This window comes from Chrysochloris asiatica, unplaced genomic scaffold, assembly GCF_000296735.1.
Source record: "Chrysochloris asiatica unplaced genomic scaffold, ChrAsi1.0 scaffold00050, whole genome shotgun sequence".
Lineage (NCBI taxonomy): Eukaryota > Metazoa > Chordata > Mammalia > Afrosoricida > Chrysochloridae > Chrysochloris > Chrysochloris asiatica.
Window position 1 is genome coordinate 11,490,835 of NW_006408568.1, and position 11,200 is coordinate 11,502,034.

An 11,200-nucleotide genomic window follows, 5' to 3' on the forward strand; every position below is an offset into this window, starting at 1 on the left:
ATCTCTGGAGATCTGGATGTGGGTTCAGGCTTCTACCTATAGTCTTATGTATTGCAGAGGCTTTGCAGGAAGCCTCCTTCACTGGGCATGTTGTAGCCCCATTTTAGGTATTCCAATCAGTTACAGGCAGAAGACAGACGTACAAGTTTTCTATGGTGTTGTTTCTGACTATTCCTTTCTCTCCCCCTCCAGTGTCTATTTTATATTATAATGCAAGGAATACCAAGATTAAAAAGACAGCCAAGCATCTTAAAATTATTTCCCCCTTTTCCCCATTCCAACCATGTCTCAATCTCTGTTTCCCAGAGCCCTGTAGTTCCAAGGTTGTGTTTACATCATTCTTTACCTCTGTCCCACTTAGCCCATTCAAACATGCCTAATTGTTCTCCCATCTGCTTTGTTCTTCTGTTCCCCTCTCCCTTCTTGTATATTGCCCCTGTGTCTAATCCCTGCCCTATGCTCCACCTTCCTTCCCTCCCCTCACCCACCCCCAACTTACCAGCTATCAACAAAGAATTCCCCCCACCCTCCCTTTAGTATGGGTTCTTTTTCTTAGTCTTTTACAGTAGTGGTCCTATGCAGTATTTCTCCTTTTGTGATTGACTAATTTCACTCAACATAATGTCCTCAAGGTTCATCCATGTTATGCGGTAGCTTGCCACTTCCTTGTTATTCTTCAAGGTAGCATAATATTCCATTGTGTGTATGTACCACAATTTGTTTATCCATTCTTTAGTTGATAGGCACTTTGGCTGTCTCCATCTTTTTGCTATTGTAAATAGTGCTGCTATGAACATTGGTGTGCATATATCTATTTGTGTTTTGGCTCGTATTTCTTGTGGGTAAATACCAAGTAGAAGAATTGCTGGATCATAAGGTATTTCTATTTTCAACCTTCTGAGGAAACACCATATTGCTTTCCAGAGAGGTTGGACCGTTTTGCAGTCCCACCAGCATTGCAGGAGTGTCCCAGTCTTTCCACATTCCCGCCAGCATTTATTGTCTTCTACAAGTTTTATCTTTCCTGTTATTGTTGGTGTGAGATGATATCTCATTATTGCTTTGATTTGCATCTCTCTAATGGTTAGTGATCGTGAACATTTCTTCATGTTTGTTGGCTGCCCGGATTTCTTCCTTAGTGAAGTGTCTGTTCATGTCCTGTGCCCACTTTTTAATTGGGTTATTTGCCCTTTCCTTGTAGAGGGTGTTGTAGTTTCCTGTATATTTTAGAAATGAGTCTCTTGTCTGATGTGTCATTGCTAAAGAATTTTTCCCATTCTGTGGGTTCCCATTTTACTCTTCTGGTGAAGTATTTTGATGCACATAAGTTTTTAATTTTTAGTATGATCCACTCATCTATTTTATCTATTTTTGTTTGTTTGGTTTTCAAAATGTTTTGTAGTTCGTGTATTCCCAGAATTAGTGCCTTCACATTTGTCCCGAGTTTTTCATTGATGGCCTTCATAATTCTGGGATTCACATTTAGGTCCTTAATCCATGTTGAGTTGGTTTTGTATAAGGTGTGAGGTGAAGGTCTTGTTTCAGTGTTTTGCATATCGTTTTCCAGTTCTGCCAGCACCATCTGTTGAAGAGACTGTCACCTCCCCATGCGATATATGTAGGTGTTTTGTCAAAAATCAGTTGACTCTATGTAGATGCGTTAATTTCTGGATTCTGGATTCTGTTCCATTGATCCATGTACCTTTGATTGTACCAGTACCAAGTTGTATTGACCACTGTAGCCGTGTAGTAAATTTTGAAGTCGGGAAGTGACAGGCATCCAACTTTATTCTTATTCTTAAGTAGTGCTTTGCTTATCCTGGGTCTCTTTCCTTTCCATATAAAGTTTGTAATTGTTTTTTCCATCTCTTTGAAGAATGTCGTTGGAATCTGGATTGGGATCGCATTATATGTGTAAATTGCTTTGGGCAGTAGTGACATTTTCACAATGTTAAGTCTTCTTATCCAGGAGCATGGTACATTATTCCATTTTTGTAAGTTTCTTTTGGTTTCTTGTAGTAGTGTTTTGTAGTTTTCTTTGTATAAGTACTTTGTTTCTCTGGTTACATTTATTCCTAGATATTTCATCCTTTGGGTGGCTATTGTAAATGGTATTGCTTTCCTTATGTCCTTTTCAACGCTGTCGTTTTTGGTATAGAGGACTCCAACTGATTTTTGTATGTTGATCTTATGTCCTGCCACTTTGCTGAATCTTCCTATGAGGTCTAGTAGCCTTTTTACTGAGTCTTTGGGGTTTTCTATGTATAGGATCATATCGTCTGCAAATAGGGAGAGTTTTACTTCCTCTTTGCCAATTTGGATGCTTTTAATTTCCCTGTTTTGCCGTATAGCTCTTGCTAAGACTTCCAGCACAATATTGAATAGGAGTGGTGACAAAGCATCCTTGTCTGGTTCCTGTTTGCAGAGGGAAGACTTTCAGTTTCTGTCTATTGAGAGTAATGTAGGCTGTTGGTTTTGTGTATATATGCTCTGAATTATGTTTGAGGAATTTTCCTTCAATTCCTATTTTGTTGAGTGTTTTTATCAGGAATGGATGTTGGATTTTGTCAAATGCCTTTTCTGCATCAATCGATTTGATCATGTGGTTCTTTTCTTTTTTCTTATTTATATGGTGGATAACGTTGATCGTTTTTCTAATGTTGAACCATCCTTGCATCCCTGATATGAATCCCACTTGATCATGATGTATTATCTTTTTGATGTGTTGCTGAATTCTGTTGGCTAGGATTTTGTTGAGAATTTTTGCATCTATGTTCATGAGGGATATTGGTCTATAATTTTCTTTCTTAGTGATGTCCTTCCCTGGTTTTGGTATGAGGTTTATGCTTGCTTCATAAAATGTATTAGGAAGATTTCCATCCTCCTCTTTCTTCTGAAATAACTGGAGTAGAATTGGTGACAGCTCTTCCCTGAACGTTTGGTAGAATTCACCAGTGAAGCCGTCTGGGCCTGGACTTTTTTTGGTTGGGAGTCTTTTAATGATCAATTTCTTCTTTTGTTATGGGTCTGTTCAGGTTTTCTGCTTCACTGTGTATAAGCTTAGGTAGGTCGTGTTTGTCTAAAATGTATCCATCTCTTCTACATTTTCAAATTTGTTGGAGTACAACTTTTCATAGTATTCTGTTGTTATCCTTTTGATTTCCTTTGGTTCCATTGTGACATCTCCCAGGTGGTTTCTAATGCATGTTATTTGTGTCTTCTCCCTCTTTTCTTTTGTTAGGTTTGCCAATGGTCTGTCGATTTTGTTAATTCTTTCAAAGAAACAGCTTCTTGTCTTGTTGATTGTTTCTATAGTTTTCTGTTTTCTATCTCATTTATTTCTGCTCTAATCTTTATTATTTCTTTTCTTTTGTTGGCTGTGGGTTCCCTCTATTGTTCTGTTTCTAATTGTTGTAGATGCTGGGTTAATGTGTTAATTTTGGTTCTTTCTTCTTTTTGGATGTGTGTGTTTATTGCAATACATTGTCCTCTCAGCACCGCTTTCCCTGTGTCCCAAAGAGTCCATCTTAAATTCTTGATAGTACTTAGATTAAGGCACATTTGACAGTGAGAGCAAGCTTCTTGTTTCTATTATTTCTGTTGTTTAGCAATAATTATTGAATTAAATGGAATTGAAAGATAATGGAATCATTCCATGAAGTTTTTGCAGCCCTACCTTATATGTAAATTGAATCTCAACTAACTGATTTTGTAGCTTCAAGGAAACTGGTTGGAGGGTTGACAGTCTTGTTAAAAATCCTTCTCTGTGTTGGCATACAAATAAATACATTCTATCCGGAAAACTTAATAGGCTAAAACTTTGTTTTTATTCCTAGAAATTGACTTTGGGAAAGAAAAGTTTTTTTCTAGATTACATGACTTTTAGCCTATTTTCAGTCCTCTGTACTGACTCTCCTCCTTCTTTTCTAGGGCACGGTTTTTAATCTTGAGTCAGAGGAGGAGGAATACCCAGGAGTCATTGCAGAAGATAGCAATGACATTTATATCCTGCCAAGTGACAACTCTGGACAAGTCAGCCCTCCAGAGTCCCCAACTGTGACCACTTCTTGGCAGTCGGAGAGCTTACCTGTGTCACTGTCAGCCAGCCAGAGCTGGCATACAGAAAGCCTACCTGTGTCTCTTGGCCCTGAGTCTTGGCAACAGATTGCAATGGATCCTGAAGAAGTCAAGAGCTTGGATAGCAATGGAGCTGGAGAGAAGAGTGAGAACAACTCTTCTAATTCAGACATTGTACATGTTGAGAAAGAAGAAATCCCTGAGGGCGTGGAAGAGGCTGCTATGGCCTCTGCCGACCTGCCGCCCCAAGAGCTGCAAGAGGCGTTTTTAGAAACCCCAGCTCATTTGCTTCCACATATCACTGCCACTTCCCTGCTGGAGACCAGGGAGCCCAGCACAGGAATGACTGCAGTTGAGCAAACTAGCCCTGCTACATCCTCGTTTGTAGTGCTTGATGAAGAAGAGGTGGAAGCAGCAACAGTGGAACCCGTTCAACTGGAGGAGGTGGTGGTTTCCGCACTGGAACCCACACAAACAGTGCTGAGCAAAGGGGAGAAGAACATCTCCATCCCGGTTGGAGAAGGGGAGGCCATCCCATTGTCTGAGGGCAAGTCTTTCCTACTGTTTGGGGGTGCTGCTGCTGTTGCTATCCTAGCAGTGGCAGTTGGAGTAACACTGGCTCTGAGAAAGAAATAGCCAATTTTTCTGAAGAGAAAGAAGGATGTAAGTTTTAGTTATATTGACTGGAATCTGAACCGCCAGCAGCTGATTGGACATTTGTGAAACACTCTGGGATAATTGGGGGCTTCCGCTAAACAAGGCAGTGGATTGATGCACACTTCAGGGCTTGAGGTAAAGGGAGTTCATGTTTATCTGATTTTAAGTTCTGGGGGCTGGGGCTCATGCTGGATTCAGAACCTTAGACATAAAATACTCCCTCTACAACAGCCTTTCTCAACCTTGGCATTACTGATGTTTGGACAAATCGTTGTTGTAAGAGGCTGTCCTGTGTATTATAGGATATTTAGCAACATCCCTGGCATCTATGCACTAGATGCCAGTAGCACCCCTCCCCCTAGTTATGGCAACCAAAAATATATCCAGACATTGCCAAATGTCCCCTGGGGGGCAGAATTATCCCCCGCTGAGAGCTACTGCTCTAGAGGGTGAGGGTTCATTTAGGAGAATCTGGGAGAGAAACTCCTAGGCAGTAGGGCTTAGCTGTGGGCTCTTCAGCTGCTGACTTGACAGTTGCTCATCCCCGTGGAATTTCCTATCTCCTGATGAACAGGCTGAATTTTGCAGTCACTCCTTTTTAATTCTTCTCCCCCCCCCGTTTTAGTCTTGTAGCATGGGGGTGTTCTCCTTAATGTCTCAGCTGCCTCTCAGGTACTGCACTGTTCCTCTTCCCCCCACGTTCCTTTTGAGACCCTGTGGGAGTCATTGCTCTATACTTTTGCTCAGACTCACCTTGTAAAGATGCCACCTTTAGGAATCTTTAAAAAATAATATGCTCAATTTCAAAATAGAATGAGAGAGACCTAGGGTTTCCTGCCTACGAGTGCCAAGGGCAGATAACCCTGGCCAAAGCAAAATTTGTCTTGTTGAGAGGCAGGAAGATAGTCTAAATGACCTGTTGAGGTCTCTTCCAGCCATTTTTGTCTGTGCTCACCCTGGCCGGCATTGCTTGTGGTGGTGGATGGTCACTGTCTCTGACCTTGGGCTAGTCTGTTTTTCATCGTATCTGGCCTCAGTTTAACTTTTAGTCATCTAGCACCTCTACAGGTCTTTTGCCACCTTGTAAGGATTTTCAGATTTAGGCTTATAGAACCATTTGAATCATAACTCATGTTAAATATGAGAAAGCCCCTAAGAATCATCCAAATAAAAAGTAGGAAAAGAGAAGCTTCAAAGTCAAAACTGAGGCTGTCAGAGTTCAAGAATGGATCCTTCTTAGCCTGAATTCTTCCTGGCCCACATGCCAGAGTGATAAATCAAAACAGCCAACCAGCGCACGCTAATTGTGAGTCAGCATACTTTTATCCACCCAACCCCATCTCTAAAGAGGGTTGGAGATGTGTCCCTTAATGTCCGAGGACCAGTATCACTATACAGGGCACACATGCTTGGTACGAAAAGTCATCTCAGATTTATCTTAGCAAATGTAACAAATTACTTTTTTAGGTTCTGACATTAATAATAAAATGACTTTACCTACTTTGATCACCCAAACTTGACGTTTTAAATGTGCTTTCTTTTTGATATTTGTTTTTTTAAAACGAAATCTTCTCCCTAAAACAATACTACTTAAAAGGTGGTCAAAAAAGGTCTGAAATTGTGCTTTTGTAGGTCCAGTCTAGATCTATGATGCAATGCTTCTTTACGTTCTGAGTTCTAGTGCTCCATTTGAGAAGTGATGTTAAGGTTTTGGTGTACCTTGGTTAATAGCTAGAGCTGAGGGGGGAAAATGGGATTAGTAAATAATTTTCTTTTTTCCATGAGTATGTATTTTAATTACTGAATTTGTGTTCCTGTAGGTTAAGAGGTAAGAAAACTGGTGTGTTATTTTTCTTTTAAAGTATTTTTCTTCCAGTGTTGAATACTGTTAAACCCTAGACCTTTAACCCACTGAGCACATTTAAGCACTAAGAGAAGCCAGGTTTGTTTCTGAACTGCTAAAAGGACATCTTCAGCCTAGAAAACGTAGGAACTGTATCCTTCACAAAAGGAAAGAATATAGAGAAGTGTGATCTTGATGGTGAAGCTTGCTGCTTTAGTTACCCATCTAACCCAAAGTAATCTGGCTAATTGGGTTTTGCTGGGCAGTAATTCTCCGTGGGCTTTCTCTAGCTAGAATCTTCCTTACACTGTTGTTGGCATGGTGACCTCAAGCGTGTGAGGGGAGAACTCTATTCCACAGGGTTTTCAGTGGCTAAAGTTTTCAGAAGTAGATCACCAGGCCTTTCTTCCCAGGTGCCTTTGGGTAGACTTGAACCCCTCAACCTTTTGGTTAGCAGCTATGTGTGTTAGCCTCTCTTCCTCAGTTCCCATGTAATGGGATCTCTCAGTGTCCCCAGTCTTTATGCAGTCTTTCTCCTCTGTCCTGCACTGGAAGACTAGCCTTGGAGAGCTGCTTCTGACAGCGGCTCCTGTTTGCTGTTACAGATTTCTCTTTCTTTCTCAGCCCCCTCACCCTTTTTTTGATGGAGGCTAGAAGGAGGAAACTTCTCCCTATCCCTGATTTAATATGTTGTTGCTGTGAAGTGCGTTGAGTTGATCCTGACCCATAGCAACCTTGTTATAGGGTTTACAAGGAGCAGTTGGTGAGCTTGAGCTGCCGACCTTGCAGTTCATTCCGCTTTGCAGTCTGGCGCATTAACCCACAGCGCCATACCAGGACTCCTGATTTAATATAGCCGCTAAATATTAAGGTAAAGAGAAGAACCTAAAGAAATCCAACTTGTTTGTGGAATGCAAATATCGAACTTAGGCTTTCATTTCCCGTTATCCCTCATTCTTTGATCTATTCTGGAAAAGTTTTTTGTTAATAAACCCTCCAGAACTCTTGTTAATTTCTGATCATTTGGTGAAAAAGCTAGTGACAGTCTCTTGAGAAAAATACCAGAATTAAAGAATGCCAGTTTATCATGTAGCCTTTCTGTCCTAATGTGGTACCATGCGTGGCATGACAGGAACTAGTCCATGCCTACAGTGTGCCTTAGGGGATTGCTCCTGACCTGTGGTGCCCTTTAGAGACCTTTCTAATAAAGAGATACAACTGTTGACATCCAGTTCCCACCTTCCCCACCCAAAGGCATCCCAATACCTCCTCTTTCCGGTTTCTCTTCCATCTCCGTGTCAAATGCAGCCACGACCTAGGCTTGCCCTAAGGGCCATCAACAGTGTACCCAGAAACATAGCTACACTTAATCTCCTGTGAAAATTCATTCCCTCACCTTTTGTGCTCACTTCCTCTACCAGTACAAAAGTAATGCTTATTCTTTGTCTTCTTCTCTAAAGGCATGTCACGTGGACAATTGTATACAAAGGGGCTTCCAAAAATTGGTGGAAAAAAATAGAAGTAAAAGATAATGGAATTTTCCCATGAATTTTCTGAAGTCCCATCTTACATACATAGAATTTTAAAAATTATTTTGATATACTTTATAGAAATGAACTGGTATGGAGCTATAGGATAAGCACTGTACTGCTGAACCACAAGGTTGGCGGTTCAAACCCACTGGACACTCCTTGGAAACCTGATACGAGGGTCACTATGAGTTGGATCTGACTTGACGGCACTTAATAATGTAGAAATGAATAGCATTATGGGTAAGAATTTTGTTTCTTCCTTGCTACTTTATTGTGTCTTTTCACAGAAACTTCTTTCTCAAAGCTGGTGGTCCCGTTCATTGTAGGCTATCTGATCGTTTAGAGAGACAGTGTAAAATCACCAGACTAATTCAGTCAGTCTCAGCGCCATACTTACTCTTTCTGTTGTTAAGACCCTGTATAGGGTTTCCAGGGAGTGGCTAGGTGCCAGCAAAGTGTTTCCTCTTCCCTGGAATGACAGGATCTGCCATTCGTGATAACCTCCTCTTCAGCCATTCCCCACTGAGAAAGTTCAACAGATAGGTTCAGTTTTAGGGTGCGTATGTTTTCTATATTAGAATACTGAAAATCCCTGGGTTATGGCCATCCAATTTAGGACACCTCTTACTGCCCTTTAATGTTGGTAGGTTTCAGGGCTTCTAATGGTTGGATCCTGTTTGATGCCCTGCTGAGATTGTGCATTTCCACTTTAGTTAAAATGTATATCTTGATTCTGTGGACTGTATCTGGTGTAGAAATGCAAATTCTCAACAGGGTGTAAAACCAGAATAAACAAATCTGAAGCCCTGGTAAATTTGCCCTCGTTTTGCAAAAGTGTATTATCACAGTGAGACCTGTATTTGCTGCATGTGCAGCTTTTGAAGTATTTGAAAGATTTTCCAGCCTTGCACTACTGAAGGACTAAATAAGAATTGTATATACCTCTTCCAACATGATGACTTACATAGTTAGGAACTAGTCTTGTTTGTAACCTTGGGGACTGGCCGTATCTTTCCCTCAGGTGGTTTTACAGTACTAATAATTGGATGTTTAATATTAATTGCCATTAATTTGAGCATTTGCAGTGTACCAGGGAATGTTCTAGTTCTCTCACACACCTGATTGCACCTTCATTGTTCTAACAGTTTTATTAATATTTCTTTTATTCTTAAGTTTACAGGTTGAGGAAACATAAATCATAGCTGAGTGACTTTTCAAAGCTTGGGAGGCAACGCAGTGGTTTGAGTATCATTCCCAAGTGTGTAGGGCTTTTTCCAGCTGTTACAAATTTTTTGTGACCCTGCAAAGCACTCTTGGCAACCTGTAATCTGCTTACTACAAACACCTTGTGTACCAGTGTGGATCTGCCTGAGTCTCACCTGGGAGGAGGATCACTGACCAATTTGTACAAAGGTACTATACAGTGGTAACTTTGGTGAGGATGTTATTCATCAGGAAAATGGAAGTGAAGACTTTGTTCAGGGCTGTTCCCAACTTCTCATTGTACCAGACATTTTCTCTAGATGCTGAATGAGATGGCTTCTTGCTAAAGAATTAAGAGTTTTCCTTGGTACAGATCGTTCACTAGCTTCCTTGGGTAATGTTTGTAAATAGGGTTAGTAGTCTGCCGTGGGACCATCCCTGCACTCAGGCATTGAAGGCAGCAGTGGCACTTCTTTTTCCTCTTCCCCTTCTCCTAGTCTGTTCCTGCTTTCTTTATGATTGAGCCTGGAGCAGGGGTGGAAGGCCCACAGGAGGACTCATAGGGTACATGATAATATCTAAGCATCAGTGGGCCTCTGGACGCTCAAAACTGTCACTAATTGAATCAGAAGAGTTGATCCAGCAAAGCCACAGGCATGGCTTATTCAGAGGCTGGCAGTGAGTGACTCCCCCAGTGAAAGACCACCTAGGCATTCCCCACGGTTAAAAGCAGCCTTGACTATGATTCCTTGATAGCTAGTTTAGTAAGCCTATATACATGCATAAAGCTCCATGGAATTGGAAATTTACCAATTCTGTCTTCCTTCTCAACCTGTCTGACCAACCCTGTTCATGTGAATTAAAACATCAGGGTCTTTCACAGGTTTATGTTTACAGAGTCCTAGCAGCTGCTTCCTGGTTAGCTCAGGTTGGAATTGTTCTCAGGGATATTTGCAAGACCTTGTAATAAGCTAAAAAGTAGCAGCAGGCTCAAGGTGACCTTTACACTGAACATTTGTAGCCACATCGCTCACTTCAGTGAGTATCCTTTGCACCACTGAAGAAATTGGTCAAAGTACTGTTTAGAACAAAAGTGTTAACATTTTAAGGATATAAGTATAATTAGTCCAGATTCTATAACATGTTAGATTAACTCAGTTGTTGCTAATATAAGAGAACTGTAATTTATAGATGGGTTCCATGGCCAGCACTAAGGGAAAAGAGAATTTTATTTCTTATACCTGTAGTTTTCCTGCTATCATCATTCTTTCTTCCTTCAGATTAAAAGTGCCTCTTCCTACCTAACTTGTTCCTCAATTGACTTCAACTGTTGGTTCAAGTCTTCTCATGCTGGAATTAAATGGAAACTTTGTAATGTAGTTAATATGAGAATTGCACTGAAGCAATAATCTTGTTCTAAGTACCATTAACTCCCCTTTGTAACAATTTGTTAAGTGCTGTCAAATCGGTTCCAACCCAACATAGAGTTTCCGTGGAGCAGCTGGTAAGCTTGAACTGATCTTGTGGTTCCGATTGACTTTGCAGTCCAGTGCATTAGCACAGTGTCACACCAGGACTTCTGTTGTAACAGTTTAGATATGTTGAATTTACTGTGGATTAGACAGCCTCTTTTCCCTCCTGCTAGCCTGCCTTTAGGCCATTCTACTCATCAGGGATAGAAACAAGGAAGAATCCAAATTCAAATCCATAAATTGTGCTTTCTATTAGAAGCACTGCACTGGGGAGAACACATTGGTGGTTGTAATAAAATGAGATCTGTTCTTATGCTCTTGATTTAGGAGGGCATCAGTCTTACTAACTGTATATAGTTCCCAGTCGGCATGGAAAATTGAACTGTTGGAAAATAAAACCACGCAGCCTTGATTGA

General features: G+C 40.9%; 1 protein-coding gene across 1 annotated transcript in view; it reads left to right on the forward strand.

The window, feature by feature from the left end:
* The window catches only part of BCL2L13 (BCL2-like 13 (apoptosis facilitator)), a 102,765-nt gene extending 98,052 nt beyond the window's left edge, over window positions 1-4,713 (forward strand). Inside the window, exon 7 of the mRNA XM_006862782.1 lies at window positions 3,931-4,713. Coding sequence (XP_006862844.1) covers window positions 3,931-4,713 — 783 coding nt within the window. The remainder of the gene's footprint in view (window positions 1-3,930) is intronic.
* Window positions 4,714-11,200: the final 6,487 nt, after the last annotated feature.